The 27893-nt window shown below is 30.2% G+C and overlaps 1 protein-coding gene and 1 long non-coding RNA gene across 2 annotated transcripts; one reads left to right on the forward strand and one right to left on the reverse strand.

Annotated features, from left to right (window-relative positions):
• The first annotated feature begins 164 nt into the window (after window positions 1–164).
• LOC126734827 (uncharacterized) lies at window positions 165–12239 on the forward strand. Its single transcript, XR_007660185.1, has 2 exons — window positions 165–213; window positions 11891–12239. It is a non-coding gene; the product is annotated as an uncharacterized LOC126734827 (long non-coding RNA).
• On the reverse strand, window positions 9710–27423 carry LOC126734823 (uncharacterized). Its single transcript, XM_050438578.1, has 7 exons — window positions 27384–27423; window positions 27122–27325; window positions 25704–25842; window positions 25347–25646; window positions 12734–12878; window positions 11210–11373; window positions 9710–10429 (listed from the first exon to the last, which is right to left on the reverse strand). Coding segments are annotated over exons 1-7 (1245 nt in total). The 5' UTR covers window positions 27386–27423; the 3' UTR covers window positions 9710–10138.
• Between the last annotated feature and the right edge of the window lie 470 nt (window positions 27424–27893).

Consider the following 27893-nt stretch of genomic DNA (forward strand, 5'->3'; position numbering starts at 1 on the left):
TCTTATTACATCAGATTCTGGTTTCCGTTCAAATGTGTGAAATATTATCGACAGAGTATTCGGCATCTAGGGCTTACCAAAGTCAACCATATATTGCACTATTGTGCTATTGTTGCACTGAGAGATACTATTGTTGTTAAAAAACAAATTATTTTCAGTAAGTTCTTGAAACTCTTAATTGCATAATTACATCGCTTTTTCTTATTCATGTATGTAAGTATTCCAAAGCAAAATATTGAGTTTTACGACTTTGCTTTAAGTATCAGGACTATATCACAAAATAAATATAACTTATATTTATAATTTATTATATGTTATATTTCATCTGTGGCGATATGTTAATAATTTCTGAGTATGCTTTATCCACCTCACTTCTAAAAATTTATCTTTTTTTGTTCCATTAGGGCAGTAAAACCCCATTCTTTTCCATACCTTCTACAAATATATTTTTCTCAATTATATAAAAATAATATATTTTATTTAATTCGCTAACTGCATATCAAATTTCAAAGCATTATACAGTGTGTCTGTTTAGTACTCCTTTTCTCCAGTTTGGCTGTATTTTTGAAGCAAAAAAAATTTTTTTGTAGGCAGGGGGTGAAAAAAGCTACATTTTAAAATTATTTTGACATATATAGGTTGTTCGCAAAAGGGGTGGCGGAACAATTCAATGATTTTTTTAAATGGAATATCCTATATAATATGTATTTTGTGCTTCTCAGTCAAAATTTAAATAATTTGATGTATTACATGTTATACTTTATTCAAGTAGTTTTTGAATTATAGAGACAGTTGAAAACCGACTTTTTTCAACCTTAAAAGGCTATAGACATGAGACATGTATATTTTGATCCGGGTCAACATGAATTTTTTTACCATTTTAAGGAAAAAAACACATTTTTTTTCTTTTACTAAACACATCTTAAAATGTTAAGATAGGAATGTAAAAATCATTTTATCCTTAGACAAGTAGTTATGGCTAGCTTCAAGTTGACAAAATTTCAACTGTTTCTAATTTTAAAACTACTTGATTAAAGTATGACATGCATGACATCAAATTTTTTAGAATTTTACGAAAAATCAGATAATATATAATAATAAAGTCTCCAATAACAGAAACATAAATTTCTACGCCTTTTGTAAATACCCTGTATAAGTCAAAACAGTTTTAAAATGTAGCTTTTTTCATCTTCCAAATATTTTTAAAGATAAAAAATTGAATTTTTTAGCTTCAACAATATAACCACAATGGAGGAAGAGAATATTAAATGGACAAGCTGTATATATAATGAAAAATAAGCACTTTAAACTTATAAATGGTTTCTAGTACATCGATTTCAGTTTTATTTTATACAAGCAGATTAAGTAATTCTTGACAATTTTAATAATTCAAATTTGGTAAATAAGCGATAATTAAAACGTGACACTTAATCGAAATAAATCAAAATGACGTTTGTGGAAGATTTTTCGCAAATTGAGAAACACCCTTCAAAAATAAAAAAGTTTACATTATGTTAAGAAATAAATAATATTTACGACCCATAATATATGGTAATATTTTAAAAATGTATGTTGCTACTTTTTGGTAAATAATTAAATAGTAAGTAGTAATTTAATTAAATACGTAATGCAATACGTTATTAATATAATTTTGAAATTATTTGGCAATACTCAAATGTAAAACAAACAAGTATGATTCATACAAATTTCGTCAAATGTTATTTGATGAAATCATACTTTATAAAGCCTGTATATCGATTATATCAATTTTAATCAAATTTGGTCAATTTTAAATAAATAGACAAACAATATAAAACCCTTGATCTAAAAAATACCGAAAAACTTTTCTGATAATTTCAGCGTTATCATTACACTGACCTACGCGTGATTCCGATTCTCGAGTTATTTAAACCATAATAATTTATATGTACCGGGTGGGCAAATAAGAATGTTCACCGGCTATATCTCAGCGGCTAATTGAGATAGAGCGTTCCGGTAAAATTTTTTTTTACAAAAGTTCCTAAAAAAAATGCTGGCAATTATTATCGAGATTGTGGCACAGCTGCTAGAGGGCATCACAGGCATGACAAAATAGAAAACTAGTTATTTCTACGATTTTTTTTCAAAATAAGTGGTATTTATAATACAGGGTGTCCATTTATAAACTGACACATTTTGACTGCTTATAAGTCGAGAACGAAAAATGACAAAAATGTGCGGTTTTCACAGAACTTCATCAATATTTTTAAAGTCTTATTTGACAGTGTTGCAAAGTTTAAAAAATTACCTGAAATAGGAGGAAAAAAATTGATGATTTCGTCAATCGGCCTTTGGATTTCTCAAAAATTTTAAATGTAACATCCTGTACTTTTTAATTTCACATGAAAGCCTGTTAAATCCACTTTTCGAAAATGTATAAATTGTCTTAAATTCATAATTTTTTTTTACAGAGCCAATTTTAGTAAATGACACCTTTTTAAATATTTTCCTACAATAAATACCTATTATAATAACATTCTCGGTATCAAGTGACAACAATAACAATTGTAGCTTGTCAGGGAGGCTGTGAGTTGCACAATTTGTTTTGTGGGCTTCAACTACTGTCAAATCTTTTTAACGTCATTCGTTGGGCAGTCCCAATAATTTGATTTCTATATGTATTTTTGCATTTTTTAAAGATTTTGAAAGGTTTAAATATGTTTACCACCCGGGAAAAGGCACGTTGCGTGTTATTATTTAGTGAATGCAAATCAGTTACGCAGAGGAGAAGAAGATTTAGGCTGACTTTTGAAAGGGCTCCACCTTCACGCAATGCTATACTTTATTGGGTACGCCAATTTTCCCAGGAGGGAACAGTTAAAAGAAAAGTTAGAACAAACCTAAATGCACAAGATAATCTGTTGTATGATATTTTGCTGGTAAAAGAAGTGTTGTACTTAAACAATAACCAAATATCTATTAGGAACATAGCTCAAACGACAAATATGTCAAAAAGGAAAGTACATACAATTCTAAAAATAATGAAGTTTAAGCCCTACAAAATTCAAATTTTCCAAAAAATAGAAAATCGCGCCCTTGAAAAAAGATATTTAATATGCGAAACACTACTAGATCTTTTTAAAAATGAGCCAGATACCAATTTAATAATGTCTGATGAGGCAACATTTTACATCAGTGGTCGAGTAAATAAGCATAACTGCCGAATTTGGGGAGATGAAAATCCTCGAGTGTATAACGAATTTGAAAGAGATTCTTCTAAGCTGAACGTTTGGTGTGCAGTATCGAAATCTACAATTTATGGGTCATTTTTTTTTCAAGAAGCAACAGTGAATGGAAACAATTACACCGATATGTTGGAAGCATTTTTTTATCCTCAACTTCAGCATGATAGAATTTTAGACACGGTCTACTTCCAGCAAGACAGTGCACCACCACACTTCTCCAGGGTCGCAAGAGATTCCTTAGATATTACTTTTGGAAACAAACGGATAGGGCAAGCAGGTTCAATCGAGTGGGCACCTTATTCTCCCGATCTAAACATTCCAGATTTTTGTATATGGGGATATGTAAAAGACCGCTGCTACAATCTAACCCCAAGAAATTTGGATGAACTGCGCAACAACATAGTAAACGTTTTCAACCAAATTACACCGCGAATGCTACAAAACGCCTTCGGCAACTTATTTCTTCGTCTACATTTTGTGTTCCGAGCAAAATAGGGGTCATATTAAGCAGCTAATTTATTAGTTATAAATTAAAATTAATTTCTTCAATTGTTTGTTGTTAAAATTGTTGTAAATAGTCGTAATTTAATACATAGAATAAATACTTTTTATAGACATGGCAATAGCGCAAATTATTTAATTATGATCATGCTAAAGCGATACATAGGCAATTACCAGAAAATGTTCATCAATCACCGAATATGTATGTATTCTAGGAAAATTTTCAAAAAGATGTCATTTACTAAAATTGGCTCTGTAAAAAAAATAATGAATTTAAGACAATTGATATATTTTCGGAAAGGGGATTTAACAGGCTTTCATGTGAAATTAAAAAGTACAGGGTGTTACTTTTAAAATTTTTGAGAAATCAGCCTTTGAAAATCATCAATTTTTTTCCTCCTATTTCAGGTAAATTTTGAAACTTGGCAACACTGTCAAAAAAAACTAAAAATATTGATGAAGTTCTGTGAAAACCGCACATTGTTGTCATTTTTCGTTTTCGACTTATAAGCAATTAAAATGTGTCAGTTTATAAATGGACACCCTGTATATGCATTTTAACGCTTACTTAATTACCTTTGTCTTTTGTTGTAAATTTTTTCTATATTTCTTAAAATAAAGCGGTGGGGGGAAGTCAAAACTTTTTTTTAATATTTAGAAATTTTTCTGGTTTGACTTAAGCGATTTTAACCAATGTTAATTTATTTTAAAGAACATGTCCCAACCTATAAGCTGCGCTTTTCGAATTGTGTCGATAGTTTTTACGATCTCCGCTAGAGGGCGTTGAATGAAATGTTAGCATGTTAGCAATTTAAATGCAATGGTATAACTATTTTAACATAAATCGGCTGAGAACTACGGGAAATGTTAATCTTCCAGTACACAGAAGACGAGGTAGGGGGCGAACGGAAGAAAATATAATTAAAGTTTTGGCATATATTGCTTTTAATCCACATGTGAGCACCAGAACGTTGGCTAGAGAATTGAGTCTTTGCAGAACGACTGTGAGAAATATTTTAGACCACAGGCCACAGGTAAATTAAAAAAGCAAGGCTTTTTAGGTTTGCTCATTGTTATTGAGTTATTGAATGAGTTTTTACTTTAATGTCAAACTTTTGTTTTTAAAATGCATCCATATCATGTTGTGCTTCACCAAGCTCTAACACCTGAAGATTTTGATCGGAGGTTAGATTACTGTCACTGGTTATTAAATATGGGTAATGAAAACCCCAATATATTTTCTGAAATATTATAGACAGATGAGGCTACGTTTACCAGCAATGGCGGTGTTAACTTGCACAATATGCATTACTAGTCGGAGACGAATCCACATTGGATGCAGCAGGTCCAGCACCAAGGTCGCTGGTCGGTGAATGTATGGTGCGAAGTTTTGGGGGAAAAATTATTGGAGCATTTATATTTCAGAGATTAAATGGAGCAGTCTATTTAAACTTTTTGAGTAATGAGTTACCACCTCTTTTAGAGGAGGTTCCATTCGCCGTGACATGTTTTTTCAACATGATGGGTGTCCTTCGCACTTTGCAAGAGATGTAAGACAATTTTTAGATCTCACATATCCTGCTAGATGGATTGGACGAGGAAGCGTATTTCCATGGCCTCCTAGATCACCAGACCTCACTGTGCTAGATTTTTATCTGTGGGGAAGACTAAAAGATCTACTATTCGCAACTAGGCCTACCACGCCCGAAAATATGGTTGAAAGGATAAGAGAAGAAATCGAAAGTATTTCTGTAGCAGAAATTGAGACTGCTATTCTCTCAACCAGGCAGAGATTATTAGATTGTATCCAAAATGACGGACATCATTTTGAACATCTAGGTCGCCATTAATTTGTATGTTTTGCTATTTTGGAAGTTTTAGTTAAGTTGTTATTTTAACTTTTTTTAAGTATTTTCCCGTTTCATTATTAAAGCTTACTTTTTATTTTTGGTTTTAAATAACGTGTTAATATATTAGTTAAATCATAATAGTAATATAATAAATTCGTTAAAGCTATTTAGGTTACCAAAATAATTAATATAATAGAAAATTAGCAAATAACAGACCAAGAAGACGCCGGCTGTAATGGCGAAAAATCAAAAAAGCAGCATTTCATGTTTTAGTCAATATTTCCGGTCCTAAAAACGCTATCGTCGTGATTTTTTTACCGAATTATTAGTAATTTTATTTGTCATTTGATGATGTAAAAAGAGTTATACCATTGCATTTAAATTTTAAGAGAAAATTCATAGAATTTGCTAACATTTTATTTAACGCCCTCTAGAGGAAATCGTAAAAACTATCGACACAATTCGAAAAGCGCAGTTCATAGGTTAGGACATGTTCTTTAAAATAAATTAACATTGGTTAAAATCGCTTTAGTCAAACCAGAAAAATTTCTAAATATAAAAAAAAAAGTTTTGACTTTGACAATAATTTCCAGCATTTTCTTTAAAGCACTTTTGTAAAAAATTTTTTACCGGAACGCTCTATCTCAATTAGCCGCTGAGATATATCCAGTGAACATTCTTATTTGCCCACCCGGTACATATAATATTACATAATTTTTTGTAATGCCTTTTTATAGCTTTTTGGTTATTTGTTTATGGTGTATATTACTATAATTAATGTTTTTGATACAAAAAGGAACTAATCAACAAAGTAAATAATAGCTCTGATGTGTATAGTTCATACTCATTATCCATATAAATTTTTATCTTGTATATTAAAAATGATGGTCTTGAACTGATCTGCTTTTTATAGATATGAGCTGCTGAAGGTTAAAATAATGCGAAAATATTGTATGTGTGTATATTTCAAAAAAAATAAATAAAAAAACTTCTTTATAACAGAAAGTATGTAATGTATAGTCCTTAACGCTAAAATTAATAAGGGCTACTAATTTTAAGATTTTTACCCACTGCATTTAATATAAGAAATTTCATTTTTGCTTTACTAATTAAGAAAACCGATATTTTTCATTGAAAATTAAATGCCTATAACTAAAAAGACTCCTTCAGAGTCAGAATATTCTGGATATACCTGCTCCAAAGTATCAAGTTTTATGACTGGGGATTGAGTGTTGAAGCATATGGATGAGGTATAGTAAAATCGTCCAAAGTACTACCTATATACAAAAAAGATCGTCCTATTACAATACTCCAAACTTTTTGAGATTGTTTAAAATCCCATTTGTCAACCTTTTCAAGCAAAAATAATTGACTAACAAACCTTTTTGTCAAAAGCTGACGTTTAACTAATCTCTGCAATTTGTAGCATTTCATTTGTTCTGCTTTTGTTCCGAGAAATCAGATTAACGTAGTACACAGGACTGGCCACATAAGGTCCTGGGTACGACAACTTAATAATGTAGTGAATAGAACTAGGAAAATAGTAGTTTGATAGGAATATGGGAACTTCTTAAAACATTAAAATGATATCAATAACAAGAATATTATCAGTAAAGACACTTGAATGCCATTTTCGTTGGATTTTCTTTAATTGCTATTTATTTAGTTTATCGATGCCGCTTTTCATAATTAACCTAAAATATGTAAATTATGTAAAGACACGCATGAAATTACGTTATTAAGATGTTGTTGAAAATCAGACTAATTAAGATATAATCATTTACCACGAACAAGACCGCTATTAAACAGTTGATAAGTTAATTCCTAATAAGATTTCGTTTTAAAAATCCGGTTGTTGCTATATTACATATATATTACAAAGGAATGAATTGGGTAAATTAACGTTCTTGAAAATTCCAATTAACGTAGCCTTATTTTGTAATAATATACTAGGTATAGAATCCTTAATGTCAATATGTAAACACAATAATTAATGCACGATTTCAAAAATATTTCTCTGTACCTACCGAAAACCATCCATCACACAGCCCTCGTAATAACATAAAGGCCTATCAGGAATGGTACAGAAATATACTTAGAACATCTCTGTAAAAGCATAAGATATTTCTTGAATATCTCAGGAAAAGCCTGCTGTTACCAAAATATATAATATTATCAAATAATGGCCATTTTGACAACTTTTTAAGAATTTTATACTGATACCGGGTGACACAGGAAAAAGGGACTACTTAATAACTTTTCTACTTTTAAGATAAATCAATAAAATGTGGTATATCGATACAATAGTTGACATATTTTGTTATTTCTTCCGGTTTAACAGGAAGTGACACTAACTTTTTTATTTTAAATAGGATAATTGTTATATTATTACGTATTTTAATAGAAAATAATATTCTGACGAAAAAGATACTGCATTTGCCACTTTTCATTTTATACTCATAGAAAAAATCAGCTTTGTAAATTTTGAAATAAGATACCATGAATGCTTTGAAAATTTTAATTCTTAATCAAGTAGTGACGTAAAAATAATATTTATTGTGTTTTATTACTTAAATCAGTTTTTCAGAAATACAGTCACTAAACATTTCAAAAATTAGTAAACATTAAAATCCTTTCAAAAATCTGCGGAAAATTTATTTGAATGACAAATAATAATTGGATTTGATAAGATATCATGTATTATGTCAATTGAAAAATAATTCAAGAACGCGTCAAATGCAGCGTTCTATTTAAGAAATCAAGGCCTTCTATGCTATTTCTATTAACTAAATGCATTTATTAACATGACTTAATTTTTTTTCTTCTTATGGGCTTATTAATTCACCGATTTAAAAAATAATCATATCCAATTATTGGCAAAAACAAAACCTTATTTCAAAAGTGGTTATTCCCAATAACGTGCTATTTAAAAAAATAAAGTAAATGCTAAAATTACTGGTTTGGACATTTTAAATAGGCCTGTTAAAGATTGATGTCATAAAATGTAATGAAATCTATTTTGATATGTCAAGTGTCTCATTTCAAATAAGAAAGTGAATGTCACTTCCTGTTTAACCAGAAATGGACGGAAAACAACTGAATATGTCAAAAGATGCTCTTATACCAATTTCATTAATATACCAAATTTCATTTATTTATCTTAAAGAGTAAAATAGTACTTAAGTGTTCCCTTTTTCCTGTGTCATCCGGTATAGGTATATAAAAATATAAAAGTGGCAAAGACAACAAAATTAAACACCTTTTTCTTTAGAAAAAACCCAAATACTCTATTTTCAATTTCACTTTAAATCTGGAATATTGGCCATGTCAACTAATGTTTGTCGTTCAACAATATAGGAACTTAATTAAATGTAACTGGTACTTTTAAACCAAATAATCATTAAGCAAGTGGTTCATCGAACTACAAGATCTTGAAAAGATGACAGAAGAAAATTTGCGAATAATGAAATTTGGAAATCAAATACAAGAAACAATGTAAATAACTCGTATATTTTACTTGCTCTAGGTTATAAATCTCGACACAACTTTCTTTTATATATTTATTTTAATGATACATTATTATGTTCAATAGACTCAAAGTAGACTTTTAAAGGCAAATTATGCAAAACTTTATATTTGAATGTAAAAGTCACAGATGTAGCTAATTTTTTATGAAATATACAATATTTCCAAAATAATCATATTTGTGTCTAAAAACTCTTATACAATTATCGCATCTATCTATAAGCATCGCAGATATAATAATATATAAGAAATATAAGTTTTAAGGAGATTTTACAATATTGCTTGGGAATAAGCTTCATTTAGTAAATATAGAATCTGGTTAACACATGATAATAAACACATTTTAGCTTACAGTGAATGTTTCAATAGGATATTTTCCAACCGGTGGCAGTGTAGATTGTAGTGACCCAATTTGACTTTTTTTATGAAATCAGTTTAAAATCATAGTTAAAATCCATTATTTTTATTTATCTCCATTATTTTTGCCTTCTCCTATAAGCAATACAGGATTAAGAAAATCTTTACCAGATTTTTCCAAAAGGAGCATTTAGCAACACAAATGTTTCCCTTATTATATTATCATATTGCGCAGTATAATTAAATAACAAATGATGATTAAAAATAAAAATATTTATTTTACAATATTGGTAAAATTTTTCCTTAAGGTATATAACACAAAAGTTATAATGATATATGTAGATAACAATATCACCAATAGTCGATGTTATTTATATAATTATACACATTATTTATTAATATTCAATATTAATGTTTACCAGGTTTATAGGTTCAATAATTATAATAGTTATTTATGTCACAAGTGTGTATAATGATCCTTTTTTTATGTATAAAAAAAGGGTATTTTACACACGTGTAACATATAAAATTTTTTCTACTACCGAAAATATTTAAAAAAATGAAAAATACCAAACTACTTTACACACTTAAACGACTTTAAACGACCTAAAAAAGTCTCTTTACGCCCTACGAAGTGTGTACTTTACGCACGGTAGTAGAAAAAATATATTTTTTGCATGTTTACACTACATTTGATTCATTAAACTCCTCATCATTTATAATTTTATACTTTTTCTTAACATTTTTATTATTAAAAAGATATTCAAACAAGTTATGAATAACAGGCCTCAGTGGCTTTATTTGTACGGTTCTTGCTAAATCTTCGGCATAACTGCGTTGACAGTGGTTTCCAATCATGTGACATAAGCGATTAGGCACTCCTTTTTTATTAAAAGATTCTAAAATATCAGTCAGCATTTCCTTTTTTGAAAATCTGTGAGGATCTTTGATGAATTCTAAGAAGAACCGTATCTACAACAAAAATATCAAATTGAAAAAATACATTTTTTAGTATTTTAAAATATTTTTTTAATGGTTATAGATTAATTATTGTATATTAAAATCAAAGATCATTGGTACAAAAATCCACTAAATAAGTCTCTTATATTTTTAGTGAACAAAATGTATGTAGCATCTCTGATATCAAAGTTCATTCCAGGCATATTCTATCGAAGTTCTATCTACGTTTGAATGTTCTGAGCTTTGAGAGAAAATCCTGAAATATGGTATTTTTTTAGTTGTATGGTTTTTATTATTTACTTTTTCTAGTTATATTGTAACATAGATTTCTAGTGACGATGATTTTCTATGTGTAAAATTTTATTTTTTTTAATCGACTGCTAACCACTTTGTTCTTGATTTTAAATCAATTTATCTTGATCCTGCTTCAATAATATTTATTGGGATATAATGGATAGCTGCTACTATATTAAGTAATGCTTTATTTTGCATAAATTTTGAATTTCTGATTTCGGCCAGTTGATCAATAAAGAAGACTAAAGCCAAAAAAAATCAACTAAAGCCAGTATTAAGAAATATAAGATCCGTGAATATGGTTCGAAGATATCTAAAAATTTAACGAATGTGCTAATAAGATCCTAATAAGATATATTCAAATTGCTGACAGAAATCATTTCGTCGTTTAAATATTTCTAAAATGGTCACAGATGATATTCAGGATATGTTTGTTAAATATTCATGTATAACATTATATTTTTATCTTTATTCTTTACATTTTATTTATATACTTACTTGAATGTCAAACATAGGAAGTGGGCAAATTTTAAAAATTACACCAATAAATGCCATAGTAGGATGCTCAATATTGACTATGTGTTTATAGAGATATTTTATCCAATTATCTTCCACAATGATACCACATTCTGCATTTAAAAATGGATAACTATACTGATAACCTAGAAAATACCAATATATTTTTTTGGGTTACTCTGACTCGCGACCATAACACGTCACTCAACAAGTCCTGAACCTGAAAATACCCTTTGCTTTTGAAAAATTTGACTATTCATAGACATGTATACCAACGCTTCTTCAGATTTTCTGTAGAATGTTTCATCTTTTTTAAAATTTGATTTCAACCTCGGTAATTACTTCATTAAGGCATAGGAATTATTGAGCGGAGTATTATACAGCCTCGGAAATTTATTTCTTAAATACTAAAATACTCCTACATTAACATATAACACAAAAAATAGGCAAAGCATTAAGTCAAATAGCATAGCAAAAGCATAGAGCCATAATGCTTCATTGATTCCACGGTCACCGCTAGGAGAAACGTCCATGGCCCACATGCGCTATTTGGTTTCGTTTTTGCTAAACGTTGAATTAAGAAATTAAACTTAAGAAAATATTAAAATCAATATTAATTTATTTTGCTATTAAATAAGTTATTAAATTAATTTAACTTTTCAGATGCTCAACAACATTTCCTTGTGGAGCTTCACGATACTCGACCCGATCAGAAAGTTTCATCCTAACATTGTGTACAATGATACTGTAAACACCGAGAAACCAGCTGATTCTCCGTCATTCCAGAATGATACAAGGGGCACACCGCACGACGTCTGGAAGGTCAGCGAATCTTCCAGAATAGTCAGCCGCGTATTTAAGGAGCTGCGTCGCCGCTGGGAGTCAGTTGACAGTTCAGTAAGGTGAAGTTCGAAATATTGGCGCGAGATTTAAATCAGGCATAAATAGTTGTCGTAGTCGTGAGAGATGGTGTTTTCGTATTGTAAGTGTGTACATAAATTTGTTGACTATTTTCGATTGTTTTAATTCACACCTAACGAATGGGAAAAATACTACAATTGATAATGTCTTCGGTGTTATGATGCACGTAAGGAAACCAAATTCGCTTCCAGATGGAACTTCCGCGTGGAACTTGTTGACCCGGGTAGTTAAAATGAAATCCCCAATTATTCTCTTTAAGCGCTTGAATACCATTTAATAAAATAAAATGTTTGTACTTGAATATACGATTTCTACTTCTAAAAGATCCCTTTAATATTTAAAGTTACCGGCAAAAAGCTGAAGTAAATATTAAATAAGCGAAATCTTAACGTGCGACGTAAAAAAAACACAACTCGAATGATTGACGCCCAATTCTTGCCAGTTCTATCTCACCACTCGGTCTTCTATACATTCAATTTGGGTACTATAATTACTAGGGGGAACGCAATAATTTCCGTTTTAACTTGTGACCTAGACTTATATTGTCTTGTTGAAAAGACATGACGTTTCATTAATATGACTTACCCGTACAAAAAATAACATTGTCAAATTCTATTTCAGAGCCATCTTTAAAGACTGCCACATTACCCTTAAAACTTTCTACTAAGGGTTTGTCTACTACTTCATGTCCTGTTTTACCAAACTTATGTTCTCCGTGGCTAATATATACCTAAAATTAATCTAAAATGTTTACAGAGTCTAAAAATTGTTATTTATATTATGGCTATCGAATATGCGGTTACGAAAAGAATTCGGATAAAAAAAATTCGATGCTCCTAAGAGCTCAATTGTAAAAGAGGCAAAGAGCTTGGCGAGATAATATTTTAATTTAAAATGTAATCTTTTACAAGGATAAAAAATCTATACAGATCTTTTAAGGATTGTAATATGATCTTTAAATATATTTTTAAATTTAAAAACTATAATTTTTTACTAGTAGATATAATTTAAAATTTTTTAAAAGATCTTATCGGTATCGGTTAAATTGGACACGTCACGCGAAAAGAAGGGGCGTCGATGGGGTCTAATGGCACCTAATTGGTTGCTGTGATCCTATGGAGAAATTGGACTCGAGAGTGGACAATTGGGATTGGACTTTGAGATTTTAGAACATTGAATACACTAGAATAAATAATTGGCTGCTTGGGATTGAGCGTAACATCTACACAGAGGGCAGAGAGGATATGTGGTTGATAAACATGCTTAGTATTCCATGTTGTCAGTGATAACTCAATTTTAACAGAGAAAAATAACGTGAGATAATAAATAATTATAATTAGCAGAAACTGAATTGCATTCTTTATTATAAAGCAAAAGAAAAAATTGAAATCCATTTAATAACCAAAAATATTTTGTATTCTGTGAGTATTAGTATTAAAAGAATGTTTTGAGTGGTTTCCGTTCTTTTAATTAATATTAAAACTAAAAACTCCTTTTTTACTGAAAAATTATAAAGAAGTCTGAAGTGGGGCCCATATATGGAAATAAGGAAATTCAAATCATTCCTTTCACAGGCGAGTTAGGTGTCAATCACAAAACACAAAAAAATAGAGAAGTGGTTGCATACAAACTGAAAGAAATTCCTCTGACAAATCAGCGCTAGCGTCCTCTAGCTTGGCAACGGAAACTGTTGTATCTAACTTGACAGTTTGACGTCCCTAATTGGGCCAATCAAAATGGTAGAAAGGTGTTCCCAAATTAAGGCGGGAAATCAAATTTCATTTAAACTGATAATCTTATTATTTAAGTAATATCTAAAGCAAACGCCTAATCATAAAAGTTACTTATAGAGAAAAGGGCCTTTTTGATTGGTGTTAGCATCAGATATTAATCAGAATAAAAATAAAACTCTTCAGCTTTATTTTACATATCTAAATGAGTTAATTTACTGCAATAATCAATTAACAATAGTGTACTACATATCACCAATTACAAAATGGAAATAAAACAATGCTTTGCTTTAATACATTTATGATTTAATTTTCCTGAAAAAAATTACTTAAAACGATATAAGTAATATACAGTAATTTATTATAATTTATTATTAGACTTTATATAGATTAGAGTTAATCTAAAAATTTTTAAAAGTATTTTGTTAGCACTGAACTATCCTAATTTTAAATAGATTAGAAAAGGTTGTGAAGATTTAAGTGCTACTTTCTTATCATACATCTAAAGACATACCATTAGATTAATGACACCACATATCATCGCATATCATATCCATATAGACCATATATCACATATATGACCATATATCACTACGAGTAAAGTCGGCTGTGGTAATATGTATGCTGGAAGCCTGGGTTGGGATTATTTTAAGGATGTTATTTTAAATCAATAGCATTTTTCCTAAAAATATCTTTTTCCAAATATTTAATGTTTTAATTGATTTGTACCAGGTGTCCGGTCGGAAAATGTGATTTTATTCATGACTGTTACTTTTTTGTATTGTCAATTGTTAGTCTGTAATAAAATCAAATTCAGTTGATTTTTGTCAAGATGTTTCACCTTTCAAATATTGAATTTTTAACTTGATTGTTATAAATACATATTACAAAATGTCGGGCCTCTCATTTCCTTTCGACAATTAAAAAAATGGTTAAAATTTTCATGTAAATATCCTTCATGTAAGAATAGGTAGGTATAATTTTCTGATAAGCATAGTAATTTTTCAGTTTCCTTCAATGTAAATTTTATTAAGACTTTGAGCTATATAATTTGATCTGATCAGTTCTCTCCAACAAATTTTAATAACGCTAATACTGCTGGCTTTACACTATATACAATACATATTCATTTAAAAAAGTGTTTTGTCATTATTTTTCACATGAATCATTCAGAGAATTTATTAATGAGGTTTGCACTACCTATTTTGTGATTTTATTTCATGATGAATCATACCACTTCCTATGTTCAGTGAGACGAGACATAGGTATAGAGACTAATAGAGCTGAGCACCTAGAATGGATCAGAGTGAATGGTTTTATTATAATATTTTCTGTAGGCATTTGTCTTTAAATTAGTTTTTTTTTTCAATATTATAGTTCCAAGTTATGTTGTTAGTATTATCAGAGACCAACAAATATATATTATGTATCTGATATATGCTATACTATAAGTTTTTTACATATTCAAAGAGTTAATTTGGAATGTAGATAGATACATATAATGTTTTTTCAGATAATACTCTGTTATAGAATTTTTAATTAGTTTTTAGAATATGTTTAATTTTTCTCTAAGAAACAAAAAGATATTAATAAATAAAGTATACAAATATATATTTAATACAGATAATTTATTCAAAAGTGAAGTTTAGATTTTTTTTACAAACAAGATTATTATAAATTTTTATAGAATATTTAATTTAGGTATATTTTATGTATGTATTGCATATCAATAAATTTTGCTCTTTATGTCTGGGTCTGACATGTTTTGTTTTTAAATTTCATTTTTAGTATTATAGATTATGTATTCTTTTAACTGGTGTAGGTTTAGTACATGGATGTTAGTACTATATGCCATTAGTCTTGAGTATTATCTGAAAAGATTACCTTAATTGTCTGCTAGGTGAACTATATACTTTATAAAGTTCCTTTTTTTGGGTTGTTGAAGACAAGAATCTGCACTGTAGAAATTTGAATTTGTCGGTCTTTTATTTGTATTTATAGTTTTGTACAACATCCATATACACATAAATATTTTGTGTATTGTATTTTTGCAAATAAAAAATATTTATTATTAATATATTATTAGCCTCTATAGAATATGTTTGTGTTAGTAAAATAGGGGTATTATTAATTTAATGGTAATGTCTTTACATGTATGATAAGAAAATAACACAAAAATCTTCACAATATTTTCTAATCTGTTTGGGTTGGCATAGTTCAGTGCTAACAAAATGCTATTAAACATTTTTAGATTAATTCTAATTTATATAATATCTGTTATAATGAATTAATAATAATAATAATAATTATGTATGTAATTTTAAATAATTATTTTTCAGAAAAATTAAATAATAAATGTATTAAAGAAAAACATCGTTTTATTTCCATTTTGAAAATGATGATATGTTGTACACTATTGTTAACTGATTATTGGTGTACATTAACTCATTTAGATATGTAAAATAAAACTGAAGAAATTTATTTTATCCTGATCAATATCATTGATTTCGATTAAATAATAACATGAGAATTGAAAACATCTTGTCGAACTTGCATTGTCTTATTTATTTAATGTAATACGACGTTTCTATTGGTAAATATCTCCAATCGTTATCACTTGATAACGATTGGAGATACTTACGATTGGTAAACTGACAGCAAACTACTATTCTATAGGCTTATATACTAGATGTGTGCAGCGATGTGGAAAGGAAAGTCATCCGTGAAAAGAGTTGGGGGGAGGACACGCCTCTCTCTAGATCCTACACTGTCTACGAACTTCAGTTTATAGTAAACCAATACACACGGGTCAGTATCTTCACTATGAGTCCAACCATCCTGCAACCACCAAAGTAGGCATCATAAGATCCCTCTACAATAGAGCTCGAACCATCTGTAGAAGCGACGAGGATCTCATGACTGAAGTTGATACCATCTACAAAGACCTACAACAGAATGGATATCCAAAGAAGCTAATAAGTAGGACCATCCAAAGGACGCGTCCAAATCAAATCAGAGACGAGGCCACCACGACAACCAGACTTCTACCCATACCTTACATTAGGGATACATCGGAACAAATCCGACGCATTGCCAGCAAGTACAATATTAGAACTGCCTTTAGATCTAGCACCACTATCAGAAGCGTGGTATCAAAGACCAAACCAGATGGCCTGTTGGATACCAAAAATTGCGTCTACCGGATCCCATGTGAGTGCGGTGACTCATACATAGGTGAAACGAAGCGCCCCCTAGAAGTCAGAGCGAAGAAACATCGCAGCTGGACCCAAAGAGGAGAGGTTTCCAAATCCGGAATAGCAGAGCACGCGTGGCATAATGGACACAATATCCATTTGTCAGAAGCCAAGCTTCTGCAGAAGGAACAGCACTGGCGGAAGAGGAAGTTCGTAGAGGCAGCTTTCATTTCACAGAATCAGGGGATTTTCAGCCAGCCAAGCGTCGATATACCCAACATCTGGAAGCCTCTACTCTCAAGACAGTGTAGGATCTAGAGAGAGGCGTGTCCTCCCCCCAACTCTTTTCACGGATGATTTTCCTTTCCACATCGCTGCACACATCTAGTATATAAGCCTATAGAATAGTAGTTTGCTGTCAGTTTACACTTGATAACGATTGGAGATATTTACCAACCGATACGTCGTGTTACATTAAATAAATAAGACAATGCAAGTTCGACAAGATGTTTTCACTGTACCATTGTCTACCACCTTTCTACTATTTTGATTAGTCCAATTAATTACGTCAAACTGTCAAGTTAGTTACAATAGTTTCTGTTATGATAATAATATAAGAGACGACATATTTATGAAGTATCTGTTAAGTATTGCATACCAAAATATTAATTAAAAATGTGTAATTAAGTATTTTATTATAATCTAGCAAATTTATTGCTTATTCGAATTCGAAATGCCGCAAAATTAATGTGTGCAAAGTGCAAAAATGAAGGTAGTATCTGGTCAAACTAAACCTTGACCAAATCAAGAACACAGCATATGTCGTTTGCCAGCGATATATTTATAGTCGGCGCCCATTATTATTTAATCAATATAATGCCTGTATCTCCAATTCCAAAGGTGTTTTAATGATTTTTTGTCTAGATACTAACAACGGATAACTAAATCGGTTTATAGTGGGTATAAACCGCGACAAACTAAGGTTTTTTTTGGTAAAAATTAATTAAAAGGTTAACTTCCAAAGCATTTGAGTTACTTTTTTCTGTAATTTATAATTAATTATTAGTAAAGGAGACGGATAAAACTTTTCCTTATCACCGTTAGGAGTTATATTACATAGCCCTTTATATTTTTTAACATCTAACAATTCAATATTTTTTTACCAAAAAACTTTTGTTTGTAGAGGTTTGCAACCATCTCAAATGCGTTTAGATATTTATTGAAGAAAAAAGATTCATTCAAATCCTTTGAGAGCCACTATAAATCGATTAAGTTATTGATTGCTCATATCTGGACAAAATTAAAATTACAATTGACAACATATTAAAATTCCTTGGGAATTTCAGGAGATACGGGCATTATATCGATGAAATAATAGCGGACGCGGACTATAAATAGGTTGCTGGCAAACGACATATGCTGCGTTATAGATTTTGGGTGTTGGATATCGATCGGACGCTAGCTTCACAGCTTCGGATCAATAAGCAGCACAAATTTCGGATACTTGCATTGTAAACAAAGGTATTTTACGTTGCCAAGTTGGTTTTTTTTTGTAAGGAATTTTTTTTTATTCTGAAAAATTTGTTGATTATGAAAATTATATATTGAATGAAAAATTGAAATGTCGATTTGACATCATTGTCTGACAGATGGTGAACTCAAACAACCTCGCCTATGGTTTGCAGCTAGGCTTATTCTACGCATTCAATGTTCTAAGGGATTGAACATATATGTAGATCCCGCGGGCACATGGCATTTGGTTGTTTAAAAGTATTCAGTGGCGGGGGCTTCCGATTTTCATTCAGTGTCCTTGGTTTGTAAGTTCAGTATTTTATAATCATGATTATAGAAAATGGTACACGCTACTAGGCATTTAATGAATGAAATCACACACACACACATGTTTGTGTTTTCCCCTTACAATGCGCAGCACTTACTATATATTTGTGTTCTGTGATGCGCAATAGCCGCAGATTCTATTGTCAGGCAATATGTACTCGGTGTATACAAAGATTAATGAAAATGAATACTGAGTATTATTTTAACTGAATTAAAGTAATCAATAGCGATTTTTGGACGTTTGATTCAGAGAAGTAGGTCATAATTAGAGCAGGTTTTTTGCAATTTGGTGTTCAAGCAAAAAACATTAAACTAGTTTTGTTTTAGCAAATTCTAAAAACAATAATAATTAGTATTATAAAAATACAACAATAGCCTTAATTATATAGCATTATGTATTAAGAATATTTTACTTTTTAAACTGTGTATGGTCCTTCAAAGTAAATTAATTATATGTATAGGAATCTCCATTACTAAGCTTTACCTACATTTTTACACCTTGATGACTGTTTAGAAGATCATTTGGATCACATCAGTATTAAAACCTGTAAAAAGTCATTCATTAAAGCCCACGGTTTATCAGGAAACTTCAGGTGCATAGAATTATTCTCAAATATGCTTAACGTACAAGAATTCAACATAAGGCATGAAAGTGCTTCTAAGTTAGTAAAGTCTAATTTTCGAACATTCCATTGCCTTTAACTTACATGTAGTACATTTCGGTTGGGAAGTATCTCCAACTTAAACATAACCAATCGAACGGCGTAATATACAAGCCTGTAGAATAGTTGTTGTTTTTAGTTTATATATTTTTTGGTTTGTGTGAAGTTATCCATAAAATGCCAGCCATAAAGTTACCGCTCCGCGTGACCGGCCTACTATTTGTGTCAGGCCGGATATTTTTAAAAATCTAAGGAAATGAACATCATCTGTATAAAATTACGTAATAGTACTAATTTTTATCTTTATTATGCATTAAAAAATAAATTTAATCTTAAAAAACAAGCGTATATGAGGAAAAATAATATTTTTTAATGTTTAATATTAGTTATTTCATTTTCATAATTTCTGATATTTTATGGTGAATGAGTTCTTATATTTTAATACTTTTAAATATATATAAATTTAAATTCTATCTCATAAATAAAAATAAAATTTGAATGAAATCCAAATTTTTTTTCCAGATTTTGTATACTTGGTGCCCTCCTATTTTTATGCAAATCAGAGTGCATGAGTTTTGTTATATAAGGGATTTTTGGGACACTCTTAGGTATACACTAACATAAGTTTAGATAGATGCCACCCCTTCGTAACCTTTAGAAAAAATTAAATTTGGTCAAAATCCCGATTTTTTCAAGAATGTTCGTTATTTAATGCTCTCTTACTTTTATGCAAATCGGAGTGTATGAGTTTTGTTTTAATAGTGATATAAAGGATACTTTTGAGTATACACTAACATAAGTTTAGATAGTTGCCACCCCTTCATAACCTCTAAAAAAAATGAAATTTGGTCAAAATCCCGATTTTTTCAAGAATGTTCGTTATTTAGTGCCCTCTTACTTTTATGCAAATCGGAGTGCATGAGTTTTGTTTTAATAGTGATATTAAGGATACGTTTGAGTATACACTAACATAAGTTTAGATAGTTGCCACCCCTTCGTAACCTCTAGAAAAAATTAAGTTTGGTCAAAATCCCGATTTTTTCAAGAATGTTCGTTATTTAGTGCCCTCTTACTTTTATGCAAATCGGAGTGCATGAGTTTTGTTTTAATAGTGATATTAGGATACTTTTGAGTATACACTAACATAAGTTTAGATAGTTGCCACCCCTTGATAACCTCTAAAAAAAATGAAATTTAGTCAAAATCCCGATTTTTTCAAGAATGTTCGTTATTTAGTGCCCTCTTTCTTTTATGCAAATCGGAGTGCATGAGTTTTGTTTTAATAGTGATATTAAGGATACTTTTGAGTATACACTATTATAAGTTTAGATAGTTGCCACCCCTTCATAACCTGTAAAAAAAATTAAGTTTGGTCAAAATCCCGATTTTTTCAAGAATGTTTGTTATTTAGTGCCCTCTTACTTTTATGCAAATCGGAGTGCATGAGTTTTGTTTTAATAGTGATATTAGGATACTTTTGAGTATACACTAACATAAGATTAGATAGTTGCCACCCCTTGATAACCTCTAAAAAAAATAAAATTTAGTCAAAATCCCGATTTTTTCAAGAATGTTCGTTATTTAGTGCCCTCTTTCTTTTATGCAAATCGGAGTGCATGAGTTTTGTTTTAATAGTGATATTAAGGATACTTCTTGAAACGAAACATTCTTGAAAAAATCGGGATTTTGACCAAACTTAATTTTTTCTAGAGGTTATGAAGGGGTGGCAACTATCTAAACTTATGTTAGTGTATACTCAAAAGTATCCTTTATATCACTATTAAAACAAAACTCATGCACTCCGATTTGCATAAAAGTAAGAGGGCACTAAATAACGAACATTCTTGAAAAAATCGGGATTTTGACCAAACTTAATTTTTTCTAGAGGTTATGAAGGGGTGGCAACTATCTAAACTTATGTTAGTGTATACTCAAAAGTATCCTTAATATCACTATTAAAACAAAACTCATGCACTCCGATTTGCATAAAAGTAAGAGGGCACTAAATAACGAACATTCTTGAAAAAATTGGGATTTTGACCAAATTTAATTTTTTTTAGAAGTTATGAAGGGGTGGCAACTATCTAAACTTATGTTAGCGTATACTCAAAAGTATCCTTAATATCACTATTAAAACAAAACTCATGCACTCCGATTTGCATAAAAGTAAGAGGGCACTAAATAACGAACATTCTTGAAAAAATCGGGATTTTGACCAAATTTCATTTTTTTTAGAGGTTATGAAGGGGTGGCAACTATCTAAACTTATGTTAGTGTATACTCAAAAGTATCCTTAATATTACTATTAAAACAAAACTCATGCACTCCGATTTGCATAAAAGTAAGAGGGCACTATATAACAAACATTCTTGAAAAAATCGGGATTTTGACCAAACTTAATTTTTTCTAGAGGTTATGAAGGGGTGGCAACTATCTAAACTTATGTTAGTGTATACTCAAAAGTATCCTTAATATCACTATTAAAACAAAACTCATGCACTCCGATTTGCATAAAAGTAAGAGGGCACTAAATAACGAACATTCTTGAAAAAATTGGGATTTTGACCAAATTTAATTTAATTAGAAGTTATGAAGGGGTGGCAACTATCTAAACTTATGTTAGCGTATACTCAAAAGTATTCTTAATATCACTATTAAAACAAAACTCATGCACTCCGATTTGCATTAAAGTAAGAGGGCACTAAATAACGAACATTCTTGAAAAAATCGGGATTTTGACCAAATTTCATTTTTTTTAGAGGTTAAGAAGGGGTGGCAACTATCTAAACTTATGTTATTGTATACTCAAAAGTATCCTTAATATCACTATTAAAACAAAACTCATGCACTCCGATTTGCATAAAAGTAAGAGGGCACTATATAACAAACATTCTTGAAAAAATCGGGATTTTGACCAAACTTAATTTTTTCTAGAGGTTATGAAGGGGTGGCAACTATCTAAACTTATGTTAGTGTATACTCAAAAGTATCCTTAATATCACTATTAAAACAAAACTCATGCGCTCCGATTTGCATAAAAGTAAGAGGGCACTAAATAACGAACATTCTTGAAAAAATTGGGATTTTGACCAAATTTCATTTTTTTTAGAGGTTATGAAGGGGTGGCAACTATCTAAACTTTTGTTAGTGTATACTCAAAAGTATCCTTAATATCACTATTAAAACAAAACTCATGCACTCCGATTTGCATAAAAGTAAGAGGGCACTAAATAACGAACATTCTTGAAAAAATCGGGATTTTGACCAAATTTCATTTTTTTTTAGAGGTTATGAAGGGGTGGCAACTATCTAAACTTATGTTAGTGTATACTCAAAAGTATCCTTAATATCACTATTAAAACAAAACTCATGCACTCCGATTTGCATAAAAGTAAGAGGGCACTATATAACAAACATTCTTGAAAAAATCGGGATTTTGACCAAACTTAATTTTTTCTAGAGGTTATGAAGGGGTGGCAACTATCTATACTTATGTTAGTGTATACTCAAAAGTATCCTTAATATCACTATTAAAACAAAACTCTTGCACTCCGATTTGCATAAAAGTAAGAGAGCACTAAATAACGAACATTCTTGAAAAAATCGGGATTTTGACCAAACTTAATTTTTTTTACAGGTTACGAAGGGGTGGCATCTATCTAAACTTATGTTAGTGTATACCTAAGAGTGTCCCAAAAATCCCTTATATAACAAAACTTATGCACTCTGATTTGTATAAAAATAGGAGGGCACCAAGTATACAAAATCTGGAAAAAAAATTTGGATTCTATTCAAATTTTATTTTTATTTATGAGATAGAATTTAAATTTATATATATTTAAAAGTATTAAAATATAAGAACTCATCACCATAAAATATCAGAAATTATGAAAATGAAATAACTAATATTAAACATTAAAAAATATTATTTTTCTTCATATACGCTTGTTTTTTAGGATTAAATTTATTTCTTAATGCATAATAAAGATAAAAATTAGTACTATTACGTAATTTTATACAGATGATGTTCATTTCCTTAGATTTTTAAAAATATCCGGCCTGACACAAATAGTAGGCCGGTCACGCGGAGCGGTAACTTTATGGCTGGCATTTTATGGATAACTTCACACAAACTATTTTTTGTTAGTGGCTTGAAGGAGTTGAAGTTTCAGCTCATATCCTCGAACTGAGTCAGAACTGCCCTTCTTAGATGTTCTTGTAATGAACGACAATAGATGCCTATGAACATCAGTATATCGCGAACCAATACACAGAACAATAACTACACTTCAATTCCAATCATTCTGGTTTAACAAAGATGTCGTTAACACCCTGTATATACGAGCACAGCCACAATATGCAATAACAATGTTGACCTCAACAGGAAAAAATAATAAATATCCTCAAAGACTTACAGCAGAACGGGTATCCAAGCAAACTAATAAAGAAAACTATTAGCAAAGATTTAATATCAAGACTGCCTTCACTTTGAATTACTATTGAAGATAGATTTCCAGATTAAAGATAGCAAAACACACTTGGTCTAATGGCCACAACATCCAATGAACAGACGTAAAGATTTTGTGCAAGGAGCAACAACTTATAGCACGCAAAACCAAGGAAAATCTCTAGCCGATATTGATCCAAACATCTGGAGACCCCTACTGTCAGGACACTGCAAGATCTAAGCCTGTTGAATAGTTGTTGTTGTTATTTTACACTTGTTTTATAATTGATGACTAGATGACTGGTTAGATACTTCCCAACCCCTCATACTAAATTTAAAATAGACAATGGAAAATTAAACTTTCCTAAAGATTAACACTTTCAAGCTTCTAAGATGTGTAAAAGCCATGATTCTTCTGGGATTCAAGATAATATAAGCTAAGAACTTCAGGAGAAGTGATTACTAACCAGTTCCGGCCATAATATGATAATTTTAAAATCTATATATTATTCTCAGAGTGCAATGCATATGCTTTATAACTGTAAAATATTTGTAATGTGACATAATTATGTCTTAGAGAATAGAAGTTCTTCTATGCTATTCCCAAAATTTGGAAATCCAAAAGAATTACTCGTAAATACGTGAAAATTTTGCATTACCGCGATATAATTATGAGGTAAAAATACTAGAAAAATAAGCGTTTTTATTGAATTTTATGAACGAACAACCGGCATCGATCATTACATAAACCATTTCTACTAATAACTAATGCAAGGTTTTTCCTAAATATTTTGTACAAAAAGATCAAAATTTTACTAATTTTTGAAACAAATTTAAAATAACAACATAACATCCTTGCGAACCCTGAAAACAGCTTTTTTTTTACGGAATTTTGATGCAGAAAAGAATTCATTTTTTTTTCTGTTATGTGATGGGCGTTTGGACGTTGAGTATGATTGATGTTTATGGGCTGGGTGCGTTTCTGAAGGTGAAGAAACCTTTTAGTAGATAACCAAAAAATGTTCTTGTTAACCCATAGCTATTTCTGTTCCGCACTATAACTGTTCTTAAATACCCATAAGTATGTAGAAACCCTTTACTCATCGACGAGGCTGAACATTTTATGGGTTTAAATTTTATGGGGTACTTTAACTACAATATTATTAATATAAATTATGGGTAAATCCTTCGATAAAAGAATCTACTAACTTTTTTAGTTTAGCAGTTTTAAAAAAGTTCTATTAATTTTTATGTGTTTTGAAAATACTGCCTTAAAGGAACAAGCAATAAAAACAACTTAGAACAGAAACTTAGATATCTTCTTACCTCCTTAGCCACAGCTGTTAATATGCTAGCAATGTCAACTCCCGAAGGACCAGCTCCGATTACCAATACTTTCTTTCCTTTATAAGGATCACTTTTCCTATAGTAATGACTATGTATCACCCTAGTTCCTAATGTTTCTGAGCCGGGAATATTTGGTAGATTTGGAACTGAATAATTACCTACACAGATCATAACGGCATCCAAATTATGCTCAGTTATCCCGTTCGTTTTAAGGTTGCGTTCTTTTAAGGACCATTTATCATTTGGGAGAGGAATGATTTCAATGATTTGCCTTAGGAACTGCAATATATTCATAATGTTTTAAAATATCTTAGTTTATTAAGTGTTATTATTTACCTTGATGTGTGGGATCAGGTTATACTTGGCAGCAAACTTATGCATGTAGTCCAAAACGTTATTGTGCTCAATGTACGATCTGTCCATTTCTTCATAAGGAAAGTCTGGATACTCCATAACTTCTTTTGGTAAATTTGTTCTAAAATGATACTGTTTTAAAGTAACAAGAGCAACAGTAATATATTATGTATATTATAATATAGTTCTAAGATTCCGTTTCTTTTTGGAAATATTGTAATATTACAGCGATGTAAAATACATATGAAATCATCTAAAATGGTCAAGCCAGCATATATAGATTTTACAGTAGATAATAGATGAGAAAGTAAAATATATACCAATTTTTTGTTACGCAACGGCAACATTGCTGAGCGTGTATTTCCAAGTTATTTATTAAAAAACCATTAAAAAATACTTCATATGTATCTAAAACAAGTCGTATTTTAAAACGTAGAATATAAAATTTTTCGTTTTTTACCGCTGTGATAAAACTGATGTAGGAATATTTCGAAGAATCAATGATCATCAACAGCGTCCGCTGAACATCTTAGCTAATACTGGTATTTTAAGACTTAAGATTAATAACAATTAATAGTCAAAGATCAAAGAACATCGTTTTTTCAATTAAGAGTACTGGCGACTAACTCATTCTTTTACCCAAGGAAAAGTGATGGCTTATGACCACTTCTTTGTAAAGTGTAAACAACTTTAAGAAAACCTTTAATTGGAAGGAGAAATGAATGGCTGAATTTTTTGATAAGGGGATCAAAATAGGAACCACGTTTATATTTTCAATTTTCTTAGTTTTTTAGAACAAAAAAACAAAAAAAAAAACACCTAGCAATATTAAGTTCATTCCTTTTAAAGCTTATAATGGTCAAAAGTATACATAAAGTAACAGCTGTGAACATAAGATGCAGAATAAATTCCAAGCGAATTAGCATGGTATTTCTATGCAGATGATGTAATAATTCTGGCAGAAACGGAGATAGCAAACATATAAGTTTGAAAAAAATATATTAGAGATAGATCATATGGAGAAACAATCATGTACATCTTGACAGTTAAGGTGAATAAGGTAATTGAAAAAAGGTGACATTGACATGACGTGCATAAAATGTATATAACAGACTGGCTAAGGATAATCACCATGCCGTGGACCAATAGGAAGACAATCCTAAAAAAAACGTTTTATATATATTTCAGATATTTATAGTAATTTTCTAATTTGTCTATCTAAATTTCCTGCATCTCTGACTCGCGAAAAAATAAATAAAGTAATTCTAGGAAGAATTAAGAAAAGCGGAATAATTCTCAGAATCAACATGCCTTTTTACGATCAGTTTAGGAACATAATAGTAATATCAATTAGTTGAGTTTTTAAAAGTTAGTAATTTAGTTAGCAAGATTATACACACCTTAACCCTTGGTACATAGAAGAATGTACCGGCAAGCCATTGTCGTCAATATCCGTATTGTCGGTATAGTTCCATGTTCCTCCAATTTTGTCAGTTTGTTCAAAAGCTAGGCATTGGTGTCCCTGTTCTAAACATCGTTTAATTGAAGCGAGTCCCGCCGCCCCGGCTCCTATTACACCGATTTTCATTATTACGAATACTGCCCTAAAATCACATATAAAATTTCACTTTACTTTCCACTACACAGAATGCTATTAAATACATAGGCTATATTTAATAACATTCTACGTTGCCATTGATAAGTATATTAAATCATAAGTAGATTAAATCACTATTTATTAAGATAATTATATTTAAATAATACTTGTATACATATCTTATGAATTTATCTCTTAAGATAATTTTTTCGTACATTACTTGCATATTTAATTTTTTAAATTAAAAAAAAAGAATTATTTTTTTTGGAAAATTATAAAAAATACAGAATTACAAAAATGTATTATATAAAACTCTTGTTTGTGGTAAAGCTTGCAATTATTTAAGAAAGTGCAAACACAAATAATTTATTATAATTTAATATTTATTGTGTATTGTTTATGTGAGTATGCCAGGTTGGAACAAAATATTTCGGAAAACAAGAAATTGTGGAAAAATCTTCACTGGAAAAGCGGATTATTTTTTTGATGGAGATCAGGATCATCCATATAATTTAAAACAGAATCACAACATTGGACATCAACATTTTCGATGAGCTGCTCTGTAGACCTTCAGC

This window comes from Anthonomus grandis, chromosome 4 (genome assembly GCF_022605725.1).
Source record: "Anthonomus grandis grandis chromosome 4, icAntGran1.3, whole genome shotgun sequence".
In the NCBI taxonomy this organism is placed as follows: domain Eukaryota; kingdom Metazoa; phylum Arthropoda; class Insecta; order Coleoptera; family Curculionidae; genus Anthonomus; species Anthonomus grandis.